Below are 21,283 nucleotides of genomic sequence, written 5' to 3' on the forward strand. Positions count from 1 at the left end.
TTATTTGCTCAAGCTATTGTATGCGATTCACTTGGTTACATTGTAGTATGGGATTTATAAGAGGTTTTACGAACAAGTTAGTGTTTTATTTTGAATTAGGGAAAAATGAAAGGCAAAATCACAAAACCATTCAATCTGCTTAAAAAGTTTAAGTAAAACAAAAACAACAAAACATCGGTATTGGCAATACCGGCCCTGTATTCACTCGGTATCGGATCAACTCCAAAATGTGCAGTATCGCTCAACCCCTGTGTTTACTAGAGGGAAGGAGAGTGCGAATGGAGGGAGGGGAAAGAGAGATCAAACGAGAGCGAGAGAGAGAGAGGACAAGCAAGAAAACTTTTCACTTGTGTGGATCCACAGAGGACGAGTGTGTGTGTGTACATGTGTGTGTGAGGGAGAGAGAGAGAGAGTGTGGGTGTGCTGGAGCGGGCGACCATGCAGGTAAAAAGGCTCTATTAGCTAATTGCTGTCAACTTCATTAAAACGCGGATCAGATAACCGCGGCCGATACGGGAGGGGGACGGTGGAGATAGAGCGTGGCCTGCACCCGATAAACGATCGACGAATTTTGTCTTTGACTAACCTTTTGTAGAAATACAACATTAAATTCCAAACTTTTCTCCCCCCTCCCTTCCCTCCGCACCGCTTTGCTTCTGTGCTCTTTTGCTTTGCTCCTATTACGCCCCCTCCTCTTCAAGCACCTTTGTCGATGTATTTTAATTGCGAGAAGCTTTTTTAGTTCACATTTTAGAGGAGCATGCGTTGCAAGGCATGGGGGATTAAAAAGGGTTTTTTTGGTGGAAGAGGGGGTGTGGGTTTGCGAGGACGCGTCAAAAAGGAGATCTGCCAGCGGGAGGAGGGGTGAGTGTTTTCTAACACATCTGTAAACGGAGCTCGGGCTCATTAATTAAATGGTTTTGTCGGGCTAGGCCTCAATTTGCGCTGTTGAGCAGCAGCGGCGGGCGGTGCAAGCTCTACATGCCCGCTCGGCGAGGCACAATCAGCGGGGTAAGGCGACGACTCGAGGCCGATGCGTTTGATCCGGAGTCAGCGGTAGTGTGTTTTGTTGTTGTGCGTGTTTTGAAGCCGCAGTTACTACCTGGAGATCAAGCAAAGGGAGTGGAGACTCGCCCCGTCCCAGCTTAATTATCCCAGGCTAGCTAACAGACGAGCTAGCAAAGTGACACGACTCGAACTCCGGGTTGTATTTACAAGCGATCGGCTTTTGTAACCGCACTTTTCTTTGATCTAATGCCCTTCCGCAAAGGCACCCACTTCCATCCTTGATTAATTGTCGGTTAGAGCGGCCACAGACGCCTCCTACACACCGCGACGATAGCTAGCTAGCGAGCTAGCTAGCTAATTGACTCGCGTCTGCTAGGCTAATTAGTCCGCTCGCTAATTAGCCGATATCAGCGCACTAAACGGCAATCTATGTCTGGCGTTCGATTGCATTCCTCGTCGCTGTTTTAAATCGTCCGATGGGCGATGTGCGAATGTTATCTGCTCACATTTAATCCTGCTAGCGTGCTAATTGGCGTGACGAGGAAGTGAGGCTCATAGCAGTGGAGATAGTTCGCCTCATGGGCAAGTTTTGCGTTGTCTTTGTCGCATTTCAAGGCGTTTAAAATGCATTTGTGCTGTGTGGTGAACGTGTATGGTTGTAAAAAAAAAAAAAAAGTGTTTGGCAAACCAGTAACAAGATGGACATACGCTGTGTTGCTGTTGATATGTCTGGCAGTGAAGTATATGCTTTGTATTGTTATCTTCTCTAAATACAACGGTGTTGTTACTGTAAATTAGATCCTATTCGATTGTACATCTGTACCTACTAATTAATAACAGGCCACATTTATTGTGTTGTCATATTCTTAGAGCAACAAGTGTGTTAACTTACTATCTATCTGCAAATGACATGTTCGATCATCCATAGAAGGGAATTTTGATCTTTAAGCTTTGAATTGATGCAATACATGGAAACCTTCAAAGTTTACCACACTTTGTTTTGTGATGGTGGTTCATTTCCGAAGTGTTCAAGTGTTAAAATGTTACTAATAGGAGGGAGCCTTCCTAAAACTTTAATTAACTGTTAACCTTTAAACCTACCCTTTGAAGTAGGCCATCAAGCTTTGAGCAACTTGCTATTTGAAAGTCTGTAATAGATATTTAATAATTTAATTACTGATCATTGTACTAAGCAGTTTTTATATGGTTATTAGCTTTGTTGTTCAGTTCAGTTAGTTTATTTTGAACATGCATACGATACAATGTAATGCATCACATATTTACAGTTGTTTCATTACATCATGTCCAAAAACGAGTAGCAAGAAGCAGAGCTTATTGTTTTGCAGAGTAAAATCTTTTTAGATACTTTTAAAATGAATGTTGCACTGTGCATTGTAAGGTGTTGGAACCCTGAGTTTTAAAGTTTCAATACTATTTTTGTTTGTCAGGAGGAGTGTGAGGAGGTGAGCAGTAACAGCAATGGGACAGCAGAGTGGCTGTGCCCTTTGTGCCAAAAAGGGCAAGCTGACAGAGGCTCCCTGTCGCAACACCTCACCAACCAACACAGCGTGCTCCCAAACTGTCTTGACAAACTGCTAGACATTGTGAGTATAAAAACCAGCAACACTGCCAAACCTGATTGACTCTCATAACTCGAGTCTAGTAAAAACAACAGTTTTAGCCAGTTCTTTTGGGTAAACATTAGATAATACAATCCTTTTGTGAGGATTATGTTTAAGTTGAACGTTGATTAAGCTGCTCTTAATCACATTCATCTAAATTTGCAAGTTCTTGTTACATTTTAATTGTATTTAATTGTATTTTTTTCACTACTATTTCACATTAGGGAATTCAGAGATGTGCTAACGTTTACAGTCTGATACCATTAGTTTGACACAAGACTGGCATAATACATTTCCACTTCTTTTGTTACATTATGCCTTTTGTTCTATGTTTCCTGTTTGTTTGAATTGTATTTGTACAATGCGCCACTGGCCAATTAAACAAAAGCCACAGGCTGCAAATGGCTCCCACGCATTACTTTGGACTCCCCTGCTACAAGAGTGACTTTAAGCCTGAGCCGATAACACATTTTGCTGGACAATACATTGGCCCACAAAATATTGTAGATAAACGATATTATTGTCAACGTTATTTTGAGCCCAAATTAAGCACTAATTTAATCGTAATCAGTGTTTCCCATACATGTACTTGATGATGAAAGCCCACTAAGGCAAAATAGAAGCCGGCACACATTTAAAAATGAGGGTTTTTTGGGTGAAAAGTAATTCATCTAATGTATTGTAGTATCCAGAAAAAGTCTCACAAAGTCTGATGCTCTTTTTGACTTTTTGTCTTATTCTAACAACGTGCCCAATTCCAATCAGGGTGTAGCGATACCAATATTTTGGTACTGGTACCAAAATGTATTTCGATACAAAATGAAGGGGACCACAAAAAAATTTAATTATTGGCTTTAATTTAACCGAACATCAGCTGGGATAGGCTAAAGACCCCCCGCGACCCTGAGAGGGACAAGCGGTAGAAAATGGATGGATGGATCTTATGAGACATCAAACATATGTTTCTTATTGCAATAAAAATGGCAAGTTTGGCATTAAATAACATAGTAAACGTACTAGACAACTTGTCTTTCAGTAGTAACTAAACAAACGTGTTACAAAGGCTCCTAATTTGGCTGCTGACGTATGCAGTAACATGTATCATTTCCGATATTTTGTCAAAATTATGAGGGAGAAGTGATAGACAATGGATGGAATGTTAATCTATTTGTTAATTTACTGTTATTATCTGCTAACTGCTGTTTTTACACATTCTATCCACACTTAAAATGTAATACGCACTTATTCTTCTGCTGGAACTGAGAGCGATTGACAGATTCAGAGTGAATTCTTTTGTACCCTGTTCAGAAGCGACGAACACAGAAAAATATCACACACAGACATGATTGATTAAATCAATTATTGACTAAAGACATGACATCAACTCTGTGAGAAACCGCAACTTTCGTCAACTTTTAGCTTGTTAGCTTCTTTCCTTGCGAGCAAACGATGTATTTGAAAAACGTATTTAGATACTTTTCAAAGTAAAGGGGACCACAGAAAACATGTTGGTATTGGCTTTATTTTAACGACAAATCTAATGATATATTAAACATATATTTCTGATTGCAATCAAATAACAATTTTGGCATTAAATAAGATACTGAACATACTAGACCACTTCTCTTTTAGCAGTAAGTAAGCAAACAAAGGCTCCTAATTTGGCTGCTGACATATGCAGTAACATATTGTGTCATTTCGCATTGTAAAATGTTGTCAAAATTATGAGTGACAAGCTGCAGAAAAAAGATTACTAATCTACTTTTTCATTTACTGTTAATATCTGCTTACTTTCTGTTTTGACATGTTCAATTAACACTTCTGTTAAAATGTAATAAGCACTTATTCGTCTGGATACTTTCAACAAGTTTTGGGTGATACTACAAATTCTGGTATCCATCCAATACCAAGTCGTTACAGGGACAAACATTGGTCATATTTAACGTTCTCCTGCATCCAGGGACATATTTCCTGAGTTTATAAACAATAAAAAATGACAAAAGATTTTGAGATAATAAAAAATATTGATGTAATCATTGTAGTATCGACTATATACGGCTCTTGTACCTGGTATCATTACAGCCGAAGTCTGTAGATCCACCCAGGGCATTTGTTTACATTCAGGAGCGCTAGCTTGCTTTTAGCTATTGTATCCTCCTACGGTGTGTAGAGAAGCATGTTTAGCTATTCCTCGTCCTGAGGGATGATACTTGTGAGAAAAGTAGTTTGTCGCCATGGAGGCGCGGTTTAGTTATTTAGAAGTAGCTAAAACACTGCCAACTGCGGATGGACGTTAGCCGCTATTTAGCTAGCCATGTTTAAAACACCTCTTCTAGAGCGGTGCGTCATAGTGTGAAAAGCTTCACCTGTATGGTTTGTTTTTAAGCCAAAATACGTCCATTCTCCCTCTTATGTCTCCACAGATCCTGCTTCTAAGTACACCGTGCGTATGCGTTGCCTAACATGCGCCTCTTGCTCGTTTTACCAGCAATGTTACGACGCCGTCATGTATTTGTCAAAAGCACTGTAGTACCATTTTGATTAATTAGTACCAGTATACCGTACAACCCTAGTTGGAAGTAATCAACGCGTTATGGCGGCCGTTTTTCTTACAAAAGTTGATCCAAAGTCGGAGGTAGGCTGTACACCGGCTAAATAATTTGTACATGCATACTTAATAGTCTAAATGCGTGCAAAGTATGACAAATGCATACATATTGGCAGATCCGCAATACGCCCGCAGATACTGTGCCAACTCGCCCCATTCATGTATACACAAACACACAACTGTCTCTGTTGTATTGTCTGCAGCAGCATGTCCCCGAGCCCGCCCGATCGTTACCATAGTTACCAAAACAAGTTGTAGCAAAAAATAAATGCAAAGAAAAACAGTGTTAATGAGAGTACTTATTCATCAGTGTATTATTCAGAGGTGACCGCAGTGACAAACAATAGTTTGCTGAAATGTGTGTGCTGGTTGTAATATTGTTTGTTATGCTGTAATAAGCCTGCATAAAATATACAAGATGACTTTCAAAACAAAACAATTGCTTCCCGTCATTAGTCAGTCACACTTAGGTCATTTTAAATCTTTATTTATAAACGCAATACTTTTGTCTTAAAGGTGCAATATGTAATGTGGCCAGAAATGGTACTGCAATCACGGTCAAATTCTGTAGTCCCCTCCCTGTCTCCCTGACTGAGGTTGCCAGATACTCAGCCGAATCCAGCTCGATCGACTGGGTTACTCCAAGGAACTTCAAACATCCACTGCCTCTTACTAGGGGTTGAGGTGCTGGGACCATAGTAGCTGAATAGACAAGCGTTTTGTCAATAACAAATCTCTAACCAACACATTTTACACAGAATTAGGCTATTTTCAGGAAGAAGTATGTCATGCCTGCGTACAATATCACAACAAATGGCAATCATATGGTTATTGTCAGTACTATTAGAAAAAAACTAAAACAAGCTACAGCCAAAGCTAGCTATGGTTATACTGATGAAAATAAGTAGAGCATGCTTAGCAGCCTAATGATTGCCCAAAAATAAAGAGGAGACATTTTAGCAAGGTATGCCTATAGGCTACACAAATGAGGAATTATTTTATCATGTGATTTGGCTGTCTCCATACATTTCACATTGCCATGATGACAGCCGTGCAAATGTTGGAACCCATTTCCTCAGCGTGTCAACATATTGAGAACGAAATAGGCACTGACGCTACCCATATCCACATAGGTTTTATTTGTCGAAAATATATTTTGTTCTGTCAGTTGGATGACACATCGACATACAGGCTAACGGGTATATATTTCCCCTGTTAGCCTATGTGTTCATGTGTCATTGACCGGGCTAGCATGCTAAGCATTACACTTGGAGCCAAGCGCCATCACACTTGCACAAACATACTAGCGTTGTTAGACAAGGTCATAGACTGTATTGGACAATATAGTTTACATACGAAATGTCCATTTCTATTTATTACAAGTAATAGAAAACGCAAATGCCTGACTTAACTATCAAGGAGGAAATTGGCAAGTTTTGCGTCAGATGAAAAAATCTTCTCCGCCTTCATTGTTCAAAGGCATCCCGATACAAATCCTTGTTTTGTTCCTGGCTTTGTCATGAATAAGTTGAGAATCGTAACGAGGCATTTTAGATTTACTAAGGTCTGACATGTTTAGTAACTTTACCAGTGGCAGTAGCCAGATGAAGAGGGCGGTGTCTAACTGGCAACCTGGATGTTACACACTCACGGACTTTCTAATTGGTCAAACGGTAGAGGGCGGGACATCGAAATTAAAACAATAACAATATTTCTGGGCTTAAAATCAAATTTTGAAATAAGCATATCCCGGCTGAACTACTGTTATCAGTTATAGAGGTATTCGAAAATAATATGATTTATTAATGCCTTTTGACATATCAGGACCATTTATTGATGACTTGACATTAAATTATTACATATGGCTTTTTTAAACAAAACTGCTGGATAAAGGGAGTGTGCTGTACAGTATGTGTGCCTTTTTAGGGGTAATTAGAAATGTATAGACATAACATGTTTGTTATGTGTAATCCAACTACACAGCATTGAGTCACACCCGAATTTAGCGGCATTGAAAGTTTACATTTAAAGATTCTGACTTTTTGTTTTAAGATTTTGCTGACACTCCTTTCATTTTCTTTTGACAGTCCGTTCTCAAACAAGAGGCGAGGGAAGAAGAGAGAAAAGGCGCTCTAATTACTTCAGGTAACTCCTTTTTTTTGAAAAAAGCAAACAAAAAAAAACGTTAGGGACGGTATGGCTCAGATAGTGGAGCGGCAGTGCCAGCAACTTGAGGCTTCCAGGTTCCATTCCAGCTTCCCCCATGTTTGTCACGACTGTTGTGTCCTTGGGCAAGATACTTCACCCACCTTGCTCCTAGTGCCACTCACACTGGTGTATGAATGTGATTGAATGTTTGGTGGTGGTCAGAGGGGCCATATGCGCAAATTAGCAGCTATGCTTCTGTCAGTCTACTCCAGGGCATGAAAAACCCCCAACAAGTAACGTTAAAAAAACTATGGTATTTACTTGTTGATATCATAATAAAACACAAAACAGTTTGGCTAATTAAGATCAAGTCTAATAAACAAGCATTGTTTTTCTCCAACAACACCATGTGTTTCAGTGCAACAGTTTGGCCAACAAAAATAAACAGGAGTGATACCTCTCACATCTAATACACAATCTTAGTGCCTAACTGACAACTCAGTGCTTGGTCACTTCACAGCCTGCGTTCAAGTCAATGAGATGACAAAACATTTAATTTAATGTTATCGGAACACTGACAAAGTTAGCAATTAAATAAAGGACGAGTGAGCATCCCAGTAAACAAACAGCAAGACTTAAGAAACAAGTTGTGGCAATGTTCCCTTCTAGGGATGTAACGGTAAACGGTATAATGATAAACGGCGGTAAAATTCTCGACGGTTAGTAATACCGTTTACATTTTTAATTACCGAAAAAACATAATTTATCACTGCATTTTAGGCAACACAGCTTACTTCCGGAAACATAGCCACAGCAGCGCTGGCACACGCGCACACGCGTTGTGCAGCTTGATAAAACATGGCGGAAGACAACTATCCGGACTTTGCTACAGAGATTTCCCCTTGGAGTAAACAGAGCCAAGCGCTTGGTTTAACTTAATTTTCCCTCGTGGAGTCTCCGTGGAGTCTCGGCATGCGTTTTAAGAGCGCATTGCTGTTGGACAATATTAGAGACAGACGTATTTGTCTCACACTAAAAGTATACAGCAAAGGAGAAAACTATTTTGATGTTGCTTTAAATTTCTCAATACAGCTGCTGTGACTGAGTTAATGAAGTGAGGAAACATGCAGCAGATGATGTGTCAGGAGTGTTGCCACAACTTGTATATAAAGTCTTTAGTTTGTTGACTGGGATGGTCACTTGTCCTTTATTTAGCTGAAAACTTTATCAGTGTTCAAATAACAAATACTAGTTTTAATGTTTTGTCATTTCATTGAACTGAACACAGCAGGCTGGGAACATTGTGTATTCGATGTGAGAGGTATCACTCCTGTTTATTTTTGTTGGCCAAAGTGTTGGTGGTGTTGGAGAAGAACGCTTGTTAAGACTGTATTTTCATCAGCCAAACTGCTTTGTGTTTTATTTTGATATCAAAAAGTAAACGGCACATTTTTTTTTTTACATGACTTGTTTTTGCATTTCATAAAGTTATTATTTTAAAAAACATTCATGTGACATAGCATGTTAGTATTTTATTGTTTATAGATAATTCCTATGACATATTTCTGCTCAAACTCTTAAGGATCTGTCCCGATACAGCATGTACATGTACATATAAATGTACATAACTTAAAGAATACCTCTCTATCAAAATGTAAAAATAGAGATAAAGGCATCATGTAATGACAGAAAGATGACAATACTTAACTATTAATGAACAAAAAAAACAAATATTTGTTTCTAGATATATGGATAACCTTTTTATTCGACTTTACAAATTACATCATGATGTCGCGTTCACACCCCAACACTGTTTTGTCTAACATAATGAATAATCATGATTTCAATATTGCTAAAAGTAATTTTAATTATTATTTTGGCCATAATTGTGCAGCCCTATGTGTAAGACTAGATGTCATACATGAACACTTTTTATCTACGCGGACCAAAAAGTGCAGTTACTTCTTATGGCCATCAGGTGCCACCTTGCAAAATTAAACTTTTTTTTTTTTTTAATCTTATGTCCATACCGTGCACAATGTTCTTATTTATTTGATTGATTTATTTATTTTTTCTACCATATTACATGTGGTCCTTTTTATATGCACATTCATTTTCTACTTGAGGTCCATGAAACAGCATTTTTATTTACAATGTTTCTTCTACAAAGGAAATAATTTTTAATGTTAATTTTTATTTTTATTTTTATTTTTATAAAACTTGGTTAAAATATTTCAATTTAAGTACTTTTTGTAAACATTTTTGAGCAGATTTAAAAATACAGCGATAATAATGATAACCGTGATAATTTTGGTCACAATAACCGGGATTAGAAATTTTCATACCTGTGACATCCCTATTCCCTACACATCGCCTGCTGCATGTTTCCTCACGTCATTAAGTCTCAGAAACAGCAGGGGAGAGAAGGACGATGTGTTGCGCTTTCAAAATGAAAGCAACGTCAAATTTTTTCTCTTCTACAGTATACTTTGTATGTGGGACAAATGCGTCTGTCTCCAATATTGTCCACACCTGTCGCCATCTAATAACAGCTGTGGGCTCTTGAATGTACGCAGAGACTCCACGGAAATGAAGCGAGTAAAATGAAGTGAAACAAAGCGATTGTCTCTGTTTACTTGGAAGGAAAATCTTTGGAGCAAAGTGTGTGTACTGTGTAGTTATTTCCGCCTTGTTTTCTCAAGGCAAACGGCGTTAGTGTGTTTATGCCAGCACTGCTGTGACTCTTGTTTCCAGGAAGTGAGCGGTGTTGCCTAAAATGCATTTTTTAAATGACGGTTTTCAGTAAATTAAAATTTTAATGGTATCCAGTAACCGTCTGGAATTTTACGACGGTTTATCATTATACCGTTTACCGTCACATCCCTATTTACCACTATCCATGTGTGAATGAAGGATGTGTTCTCAGTTCTGAGAACCCATTTATGGCTTTGATTGTCTAGAAAAGCATTACATAAATATAATTTATTATTATTATTATTATTATTTCTTATTATTTTTAAGAACTAGGGTTGTCACAATACCAGAATTTCAGTAATCGATACCGATACATGTGAATTTCCACAATTTTCAATACTTATTTGAAAACATGATTAATCAACAAAACAGCTGTACCTACACTACCGTTCAAAAGTTTGGGGTCACCCAAACAATTTTGTGGAATAGCCTTAATTTCTAAGAACAAGAATAGACTGTCGAGTTTCAGATGAAAGTTCTCTTTTTCTGGCCATTTTGAGCGTTTAATTGACCCCACAAATGTGATGCTCCAGAAACTCAATCTGCTCAAAGGAAGGTCAGTTTTGTAGCTTCTGTAACGAGCTAAACTGTTTTCAGATGTCTGAACATGATTGCACAAGGGTTTTCTAATCATCAATTAGCCTTCTGAGCCAATGAGCAAACACATTGTACCATTAGAACACTGGAGTGATAGTTGCTGGAAATGGGCCTCTATACACCTATGTAGATATTGCACCAAAAACCAGACATTTGCAGCTAGAATAGTCATTTACCACATTAGCAATGTATAGAGTGTATTTCTTTAAAGTTAAGACTAGTTTAAAGTTATCTTCATTGAAAAGTACAGTGCTTTTCCTTCAAAAATAAGGACATTTCAATGTGACCCCAAACCTTAGAACAGTAGTGTATATACTACTTAAATGAAACTAGGGCTGCAACTAACGATTAATTTGATAATCGATTAATCTGTCGATTATTACTTCGATTAATCGATTAATAATCGGATAAAAGAGACAGACTACATTTATATCCTTTCCAGTATTTTATTGAAAAAAAACAGCATACTGGCACCATACTTATTTTGATGATTGTTTCTCAGCTGTTTGTACATGTTGCAATTTATAAATAAAGGTTTATTTAAAAAAAAAAAAAAAAAAGCCTCTGCGCATAGCATAGATCCAACGAATCGATGACTAAATTAATCGGCAACTATTTTTATAATAGATTTTAATCGATTTAATCGATTAGTTGTTGCAGCCCTAAATGAAACTAACAAAGTGAAGTATTTGAAATGTTTTTACACATAATTTAAATTGCAGTAGCAGCTGCCACAAGGTAGGAGAATTACACTATATTGCCAAATGTATTTGGCCACCCATCCAAATGATCAGAATCTGGTGTCCTAATCACTTGGCCCGGCCACAGGTGTATAAAATCAAGCACTTAGGCATGGAGACTTTCTACAAACATTTGTGAAAGAATGGGCCGCCCTCAGGAGCTCAGTGATTTCCAGCGTGGAAATGTCATATGATGCCACCTGTGCAACAAATCCAGTTGTGAAATTTCCTCGCTCCTAAATATTCAAAATATTCTGCCTGCTTTATTATAATAAAATGGAGGAGTTTGGGAACAGCAGCAACTCAGCCACAAAGTGGTAGGCCACGTAAACTGATGGTCAGCGGATGCTGAAGCGCATAGTGCAAAGAGGTCGCCGGCTTTCTGCACAGTCAGTTGCTACAGAGCTGCAAACTTCATGTGACCTTCCAATTAGTGAAGTGAAGTGAATTATATTCATATAGCGCTTTTAGTTTAGTGACTCAAAGCGCTTTTACATTGTGAAACCCAATATCTAAGTTACATTTTTAAACCAGTGTGGGTGGCACTGGGAGCAGGTGGGTAAAGTGTCTTGCCCAAGGACACAACAGTAGTGACTAGGATGGCGGAAGCGGGGATCGAACCAGGAACCCTCAAGTTACTGGCGCGGCCACTCTACCAACCGAGCTATACCGCCCACGTACAGTACGCAGAGAGCTTTGTTGAATGGGTTTCCATGGCCGAGCAGCTGCACTACTCATATCAGTTTTATTTGTCGAAAATATATTTTGTCCTTTCAGTTCGAATACACATCGACATACAGGCTAACGGGTATATATTTCCCCTGTTAGCCAATATGTCAACGTGTCATTGACCGGGCTAGCATGTAAGCATTACACTTCGAGCCAAGCGCCATCACACTTGCACGAACATACTTTGTTAGACAAGGTCATAGACTGTATTGGACAATATAGTTTACATACGAAATGTCCATTTCCATTTATTACAAGTAAAACAAAACGCAAATGCCTGACTTACCTATCAAGGAGGAAATTGGCAAGTTTGGCGTCCGATGAAAAAATCTTCTCCGCCTTCAATCGTCTCCATCTTTCAAAGGCATCCCTGAAACAAATCATTTTTTTGGTCGCCACTGGACTCTAGAGCAGTGGGGACGCGCTCTCTGGAGTGATGAATCACGCTTTTCCATCTGGTAATCTGATTGACGCGTCTGGGTTTGGAGGTTGACAGGAGAACGGTACATTGTGGACTGCATTTTGCCAAGTGTGAAATTTGATGGAGGAGGAATTATGTTGTGGGGTTGTTTTTCAGGAGTTGGGCTCGGCCCCTTAGTTCTAGTGAAAGGAACTTTGAAAGCTCCAGGATACCAAAACATTTTGGACAATTGCATGCTCCCAACCTTGTGGGAACAGTTTGGAGCGAGCACCTTCCTCTTCCAACATGACCGTGCGCCAGTGCACAAAGCAAGATCCATAAAGACATGGATGACAGAGTCTGGTGTGGATGAACTTGACTGGCCTGCACAGAGTCCTGACCTGAACCCGATAGAACACCTTTGGGATGAATTAGAACGGAGTCAGGCCTTCTCCACCAACATCAGTGTGTGACCTCACCAATGCGCTTTTGAAAGAATGGTCGAAAATTCCTATAAACACACTCAGCAACCTTGTGGACAGCCTTCCCAGAAGAGTTGAAGCTGTAATAGCTGCAAAAGGTGGACTGACATCATATTGAACCCTATGGGTTAGGAATGGGATGGCACTTCAAGTTCATATGTGAGTCAAGGCAGGTGGCCCAATACTTTTGGCAATATAGTGTACATTCAAAAAAAGAACAGCAATGTCAGGGTTTCCCACACATTCATTTATTTGTGGCGGCCCGCCACGAAAGAATTACGTCCGCCACAAATAAAAAAATACATTTTTATTTTTTTATTTTTTGCCCTCTCCAGCTTCTCAGGCAAATCATATAGTTGATGTAGATGCCCATATCGGCTGTTAAGATTTACTTTACAAAAGAGAAGTGTAGGATACTTCTCTTGTTGCCTTATTTGTATTTGACTTTATTAAATGTATTTATATTAGAAACACAACATGTGTATATAGCAAAGGGTGCAAAGTCTGCAGGCAGTAGGAAACACATGGTTAAGTGTAGGGAGTAAAACTGATGGCAGTCTAAAGTTCACGATTTTTGGAGCTCTTTGTTCAGTGGATCAGATGTTTGATGAAGCTCTGTGTCTATCTACCACCACTACTGTTTTCTGTTTATTTGTTACTGACTGTGGCAGGACACCTCTGCCTCTGTTTCACTTTATGTTGCTGGTAAATAATATGGTTGTAGTAGTAGGCTAAAGTTAAATTATTTAGTATGCACTAATTAAAGGGGCAGAGCTTTGAGACATTTTAGCTTTTATATTTTATAAGATATAGTTTTTGTAAGAACCACAATTAATAAATATATTTCAGTGAATAACTTATTGTTCAAATCTGTATATAAATATGTACATAAAGTGTTGTAATTATATTGTAAAATGGATGGATGGATGGACGTTTAAAACAAAACTTATTATTAATTAGTAAGTCTACATTTTTTGAGCCTTTTTAGAGAAAATCAAATCATTGTAGTAAATTATGCAAATTACTCGATGATGTCATGGTGACCACGCCTATAGCCACGCCCCCACCGCCACAGGTATCTTGGCAGTTTATGAGAAACACTGAATGTGTATCAAAAAACAATGTGTGTATAAATATGCTCATAAGTAACAATAATCAACTATTTTAAATTGTAAAAAAAGACCATAAAACAAAATATTTGTAATGAAATGAGCTAAAATATACATTTAGAGACAAATCTTTTTTATTTCCTTTTAGGATGCACATTTCAGCTTTTTTAAAATTACGTTATGTCTGTTTAATAGATTTTTTGTGTGTTTGTTCATTCTTTTCCACAATGTGCCACACCACTGGCTTACGTATTTAACCAGGCAGGCAAAGTGTTGCTAAATATCTAATTGTGTCTTCTTAGCAATTAAAGAAGTGATAAAGGTTGGGTGTCAACTTTGTGGAGGTTTTAAAGCACACTCTCTGGGGTTGTAGAGACGAATCTCCGCTTTCACTTGAGCGGTGAATACTTTGCCTTGATTAGCAAATAAATGCATGACATAATACACTTCTTCCTTTTTGTTTCACTTTTAATGCGTCCTTTGATAAGCAGGTATTTTGTGAAGCTTATGATGCAAGTTGTCTTGCATCCGGCCACAGTTTCATTATAATTTGTTAATGAACGAGGGCGAAATGAAAGAACCAAAACTGCATTGGTGACAGCCTGAGACAAATTTATTGAAAACACTGGCTCTTCTTCTTTGGTGCTGACTGCTCAGTGCTCAGACGTCAAGAATTGACTTAGCTTGCCAAGAAAAAAGTGTACAGTCTTCGGTACTAACAATATGGAAAAAAGACGGTATCAATGTAATTTTTGTGTGTAGCTAACAAATCATCAATATATTTTGACAACCCTATTAAAAGCAATGTCATGTATATGCTTGTATTTTTTTAACTTTCTTGTTAGAATTAAGATTAGTGATTTAATTTAAACTGTGATTGTCTTTTTTTGACTGAATATGGGACATTTATTCTGTTTATTCCATGTGTTTATCTGTTTTATCAGCTGCAGTTTGTCCACAAGAGAGGCCGCCTGAAGACATCGCTTTGGAACCCCGTCAACCTAGTTTAGACGCTACCCATAGAGATAAGGAGATGGAAGAAGACAGAATGTTGGACCAGGAGGCAGGTGAAGCTGAACCGCAGCCAGATGAGGCAAATGAAATCGCAGAAGCAAACGAACAAAATGCGACTGAAAATGAAGAAGATGACAGTCCAAAGTCTGCTCTTGATAACGGCGTGCCTGGGGAGAATAACGCTCGCTCATTCAAATGCAGCGCCTGCCTGGAAACCTTTACCAGCCGAACTGCCCTGAGTGTTCATTATTACTCTGCGTCGCACATTCAGAAAATGACAACAATACAAGGTGGTGAAGCTGACTCTCAATCTGTGTCTGGCCTTACTCGGCCATATGTCTCAAACAAACCCTACCAGTGTGCTGTATGTCGAGTATCATACAATCATTCTATCACCCTTGAGAGCCATCTCAAGTCTGTCTTGCATCAGACCCGCAGTCGGAATGCTGCAAACAACGCAGTTAGTAGGGGTGGAGGCAGCACCACCAGTACTCCAAACATCGCAGTGAGTACTGCTGCAAGTGGAAGCAGTCAGTTGGCCACCGGCACCACCAAATGTGCTACACCTGGAACCGTGATGGTGACCACAGCAAACACTGAGCAGATCCAAACTTCCCAAGCGGCCCCCTCTCTCATCACCCCATCTGTAGCCTCGCCCCAGGCTGTCTCTGCCTTTCTCACCCTCCTCACATCCAGCCCGAGTGCTTTGTCACACCCCCTCATTCCGTTTGCGCCTAGTGCTGGCACAGACGCAGCTCAGATTGTGCCTCAGCCTCACATGGTCATGCCCTTGATCCTGAATGGCCTCCAAGCCCAGCAATGCCCCGAGAACCAGCAGGGACAGCTCCTTACCCAGTGTGTGCCATTGGTGGGTCTCAATGCAGCACAGCAAGCTCTCCTGACCCAAAGACTTAGCATGTTACAGCACCAGTGGCCTCCCGTTGCTGTTCCAGCTAATACACCAGCGGCCCCAGGACAGCAAAAGCCGAGTGTTAAGCAGGAGGGTAGTGGGGCTGAAGAACATATGATGGATGGGGTTCGCATCAAGACAGAGGAACCTGAGGAAGAGAGTAATAAAATGAGGGACCCTTGGAAAGCACCAACAGATAGCAAAACCTCGACTCACCAGGTGGACATGGAAGTTGAGAAGCCAGCAAGTCCAGGTCCCTCCCCTGCTGCCATAGAGAAAAGTGTCCATGACAACAACCTCTCACCCTCTCCATCAATGCCTAGCAACTCAAGTTACAGCCCTGTACATTTAAGTCTTACTCTCAGCCCTGATTCCACTCCACAAAAATCCCAAGCAACCACCGGTCTGAGCGGTTCTGCTAGTACCCCGAAATCAAGCTCCGTCGCCTTAAGTAACCAGTTTCGGCTACATTGCAATAAAATGGGATCGGTTTATCCAGAACTTCCAGTGTTGTCCGAGTTCCAGTCAGAGGTTCTTTGGGCTTTCTTTGAGTCACGGAGCGAGGCGGATGCTGCAAGTCCTCCCCGTGAAGATTGCGAGGCGCTGGGACGAGAGGTGGGGCTTTCTGAGGAGGAGGTGCGCCAATGGCTGTGCCAAGCCAGAAATGCCAAACAGAGACAGAGAGCAACAGAGCATGCACACAAACAAGGTTTGTCGGAATCTGCAAGGACCACTCAAGGCAGCGACAATGACTATGACGACGAAGAAAACTCACTGATTATAGCAGAGGAGGAGGAAGAGGTTGATGATGCTGACGTGTCAGGCAGTCAGGCGATGGATTTGTCGAGTACAAAAAGGCGGCGCATACAGAAAAGTTCCGGAAAGGAAGGTCAGGGAGCTTCCTGCCTGACTTCTGACTCTGAGAATGAGGTCTACACTTCTGTGATTGTGTCAGATGAGGAAAGTCAGAATGAAGGTCTGCAAGAGGCCCCCAAAAGCCCTGCTAAAGACGAAGTGCAACCTGATGTCCATTGTGACAAAGGAGTTATTGGAGGAAAAGTATTGCGCTCCACAACTGTGTTTCTCTCAGATGCGGAGGATGATGATGAAGATGAAGATGGGGGAGGGAGCCATCGGCCCAGGAAGAAAAAACGAAAAGCGGTGTTTGAACATGAGATGGAAGTGAAAAGAGAGAGACAGGATCCGGATGTGGACCTCGAGCTGGAGGCCCAAGCGGATCCTCCAAGTTCACAGACCTACTCCATCGACCAGATTCCTACTGCTCTTCATTCCCTTCCTCTGTCTCTCACACCTTTTTCCACACAATTCTTAAGTCCTTATGTCCTCTCGCTTGCTCCATCACTAGTTGGAGTTGGGAGCAAAGTACCAGTCTTTTCCAACTCAACCTCTTCTCTTGTATCGCAATCACTCTCTTCCATCAACCAAACTTCTCAATATTTGTCCAATGGCTTTGACTCTGAGACTGCACTGGATCTCAGTATGGGAAAAAATTATTCTTCCTCCTGTCTGCCTGACAAAAACTCATTACAAAAAGGGGCGTGGCTGGATGGACTTGGCCTGAGGCCCACATCCCAAGGTCTGGTTGTGGTCCAGGTTAAACCCGACTCTCTCACCACCATGACCTCTTCAAACACTTGTATGAATCTGGTCAACAGCAATAACATGACCAAGTCCATTATTTACACGAAAGCAGCCGAGAAAACGAATGCAGCATTTTTAGATAATGAAAAAGAGAAGGACAAGAACGCTGAGCAGCCACAACAGAGGAGGGCCAAAGGGAGAAGATACCACGATATGCGGCGCTCGAGGACCATCATCCAAGCAGAACAACTCGACATTCTGTATGGATGCTACTTTAAAGATCCAAACCCTGGAAAACATGAGTTTGAACAGATCGCAGAATGGGTTCGCCTTCCCAAAAAAGTGGTTCAGATATGGTTCCAGAACATGAGGGCAAGGGAACGTAAGGGTGAGGTCCGATTCATCAGCGACGGAACACTGGCAGCAGTTGGTAAACCTCTCATCAAATTCACCTGGCCTCTTTCCAAACCCATTTTCTCCAACAAGCTTGTCCAAGACAACACTGGAAGCATCACCAGCGCTCCAATTGTGCGCACGCTCATTCGACCCGAGTGCAAACCTGCCAATATGGTGAAAAAAACCATCCCTGTTCCGATCAAGCCCAAGGAGATTGTTGCTTCTTCTACCGTCTCCGTGGTGAGCAGCAGTGCCTCTGCAATGCCAAAGACCAAGCTTGAAACCACCAGCAATGTTACCATGGTCCAAGTTGCACCCAGCATCAATGCCCCCATCCTTTTAGCATCTCCCAAGGATCTTGTTTCCATCGCCCCGCGACCGGATCAGCAACAGCAATTACAAGAGGAGAGTGAGGAGGAAAAAACGGATGAGGAGGGAGACGATGAGAATGAGACGGGTCCTCCGGTAACAAACCGCATGGTACCCAAGCTGACGACAGCTACCAATAACAGGCCTGAGCTGCCCCAGAAACAGAATGGCCTTAAATACTGGACCTCTAAAGTCCCAATCAAAATTAACACGCTCTCCAGAGAGCAACTGGGTCTTCCTGCTCGTACCATCCTCCCTCCCCCCACTCCCACCATCGCACCAGTCAGCCCAAACATCCCTGTTTCAACCAAGGTGGTCAGGCCAGCCCCTGTTGTGATGGCTAAACCCACTCCCCCGGAAAACAGCTTCCTCACCCACTCTTCCAGCCGCAGGCCACGCACGCACCTGTCCTCCCTGCAGCTCTACATTCTGCAGTCCTGCTATGAGACTTGTGCCCACCCTAATGCTATCGAGTGCGAGGCCCTCGGCACGTCGCTCAGCCTGCCCCTCAAGGTGGTCCAGATCTGGTTCCAAAACACCAGAGCCAAGGAGAAGCGCTGGAGGCTGCAACAGGAGAAACTGGTAAGACATTTTGGCATTATGATATTTAATAACAAAGGTCTGATGTTAACAATTATGTTCTTTTCTTCTTGTCTACCCACTCCTCCATGTGCTTCTCAGTCTCTATCATGTGGTGGGAAGGTGGACATGAGCTCAGGAAGCTACCTGCAGTACACCGCTCTCAAAGCCAATCGCCCCATCATGCCTAAACCTGTACAGCTTAACTTTACTGAATCCCCAGCTTCCCCGGGGACTGGCCAGTCGGGGCCTGGCCAGTCGGGGCCGAGCGAGGCCCTGACAGGCTGCTGCACGGTCTGCAAAGTCTCGTTTAAATCTGGGGCCGCTGCGAGGGCCCACGTCTTCTCCCCGCATCACCTCACAATGCTTCGAACCACTGACTTTGGCCAGCCGGGGACGTTCGTCAACAAGAACGGAACTAGTAGCGCTGTAGCTAGCCCCAGTGCAAGTTCTGGAATCGAGGTCGTCCTCGAGTTGCCTCCATCTTCGGCCACCAGCAAAAGCTAAAAAAAAAACCTCTCGGATCAGGATTGGTCTGAACACTGACTATCGGACCCGCTTGGGCTCCTCAAATTTTATTAAACAAGTTTGAGCACTATTCCTTTTCACAACTTAACTTCATTGTTTTTTTTTGGTTTTTTTTGGAAGTTAACTTTTTCCGCACCCCCCATATCCAAATGGACGGATTGACCCGGAATCAAACAGAGCAAAGAACTCTTCCTATGCTGCTTCTGATTTCATCAGTTGCTGCACGAGTGATGGATATGTATTTTAATTCTCTTACAACTTCATCCTTTTTTGTTTGATTTCAAGACCTTCCTACAAAATGAAGGCATTCAAACTTGCCATGATAAGAGACTGAAGCAGAGGCCTTATGGTTCTTTGGAAACAGAAAGTCACTATTTGGGATTACACAGAATACTCACAGTAATAACTTTCACTTTGCTCCTGTGGAATATTATTTTTGTTTCCTTTTTACCTCCTTAGCAAAGCTTGCGTGGATATAAGATGAATGGACTTAACAAATGTGATGACTGTCACCTTTTTATTTGTGATCTGGGGAGTGTACTCATTTGGGAAATAATAGTGGTACTTTAGAGGGATAGGAGAGGGCTTTTAAATTTCCCGCCACCCATGTATAGTTTTCATGACAATCCAAACAGGTTATAGTAAAGACGAGAAACTTGGCATACCGCACTTTGACACATTTTACATAGTTTGAAATGTTTTTAAGCATTCTAATGCAAGTGTCTTTTTATGGAAAGATGCATTCATGCATGTTGGATGCCTTAATATAAATTGTGAAAAAAATTGATTCATTTTTTTTTTTTAATATCTTGAAACATGCTTAGGTGTAAGCATATTGGGCAAGAGGTTATAAACACGAAAGAGCTCTGTCCACAATGGCTTTTTACACACTTAAGGGCCGGGAGTAGATCTGAATGTCATTTTTTTTGATAGAATATAGCAAGTCCTGCCTGTAAAGATGTTGCCAGCTTTTTTCCCTCTCAGCCAAGGACAAAAAAATGACAAACCCATGTGTTTTTTGCAAATAATCTTTGATCCTGTGGATTTCCATTTCCCACCCAAATGACGTGTTGTGTAATATGTCTCATTTTAAAAGAAGCGCTCTTCAAAACTGGCAGAAAGTTTTTTTTGTTTTTTTTATACCACAGATTTATGACCGCCTTAAAAAGGATCCTTGTTTTTTCCCAATTGACTGGCATGTAAGGTCTGAGTCATATTCCAAATAGTATAAATTGCTCTACAAACATTAACCATAGCACCCCCTCTAACTTGTGCAGTCGCTAATTCTGGTAACACACATGTTGTGTAATGGGATGTGATCTGTTCAAACCAAACAAGGGAGGAAGTTGGGTATTATTAATATCCTTAAGGCATAATGGATGCTCCATTCTAGGAAGTACATTGGGGAACATTGTATTCATTTTGACAGAGTTAATAAGATGGTGCTGTGTTGAAGGACACAACTTACTAAATGTTTTTCCTTCAGTTTGTATATTAATGTTGCTATTGATAGTTTTAACACAAATGCAAACCTAAAATGTCTTTTTTGTACATGAAATATATTAAAAGTAACTGATATTCCAAAGTAATTCTTTTTTTCCCGCTTTCTGTCATTAAAAAAAAAAAAAGAAAACCAAAAAGCAATCTTGAGGTGGCTTTGAGAGCAGGAGAGGTGTTCACAAATGCAA

The 21,283-nt window shown here is 40.8% G+C and overlaps 1 protein-coding gene across 3 annotated transcripts; it reads left to right on the top strand.

Annotated features, from left to right (window-relative positions):
- The first annotated feature begins 280 nt into the window (after positions 1–280).
- zfhx2 (zinc finger homeobox 2) lies at positions 281–21,227 on the top strand. Of its 3 annotated transcripts, none has more exons than XM_062021247.1 (5): positions 281–444; positions 2,457–2,612; positions 7,326–7,383; positions 15,142–19,070; positions 19,170–21,227. In XM_062021247.1, exons 1-5 carry the CDS (start codon positions 439–441, stop codon positions 19,572–19,574), a joined length of 4,554 nt encoding a protein of 1,517 aa, XP_061877231.1. In that variant the 5' UTR covers positions 281–438; the 3' UTR covers positions 19,575–21,227. The 3 variants fall into 3 exon arrangements, with proteins under 3 accessions (XP_061877231.1, XP_061877230.1, XP_061877229.1); XM_062021246.1 differs by lacking the exon at positions 281–444 and adding an exon at positions 875–1,011; XM_062021245.1 differs by lacking the exon at positions 281–444 and adding an exon at positions 880–1,056.
- Positions 21,228–21,283: the final 56 nt, after the last annotated feature.

Source organism: Entelurus aequoreus, linkage group LG15 (assembly GCF_033978785.1).
Source record: "Entelurus aequoreus isolate RoL-2023_Sb linkage group LG15, RoL_Eaeq_v1.1, whole genome shotgun sequence".
Taxonomy (NCBI): Eukaryota; Metazoa; Chordata; class Actinopteri; order Syngnathiformes; family Syngnathidae; genus Entelurus; species Entelurus aequoreus.

Excerpts from the sequence above, each read along its gene's own strand:
- zfhx2 (XM_062021245.1), top strand. The coding sequence starts at position 982 with ATGCCCGCTCGGCGAGGCACAATCAGCGGGGTAAGGCGACGACTCGAG. Across the intron at positions 7,384-15,141 it reads AGGCGCTCTAATTACTTCAG|CTGCAGTTTGTCCACAAGAG; the intron begins GTAACTCCTTTT and ends CTGTTTTATCAG. Across the intron at positions 19,071-19,169 it reads GGCTGCAACAGGAGAAACTG|TCTCTATCATGTGGTGGGAA; the intron begins GTAAGACATTTT and ends TGTGCTTCTCAG.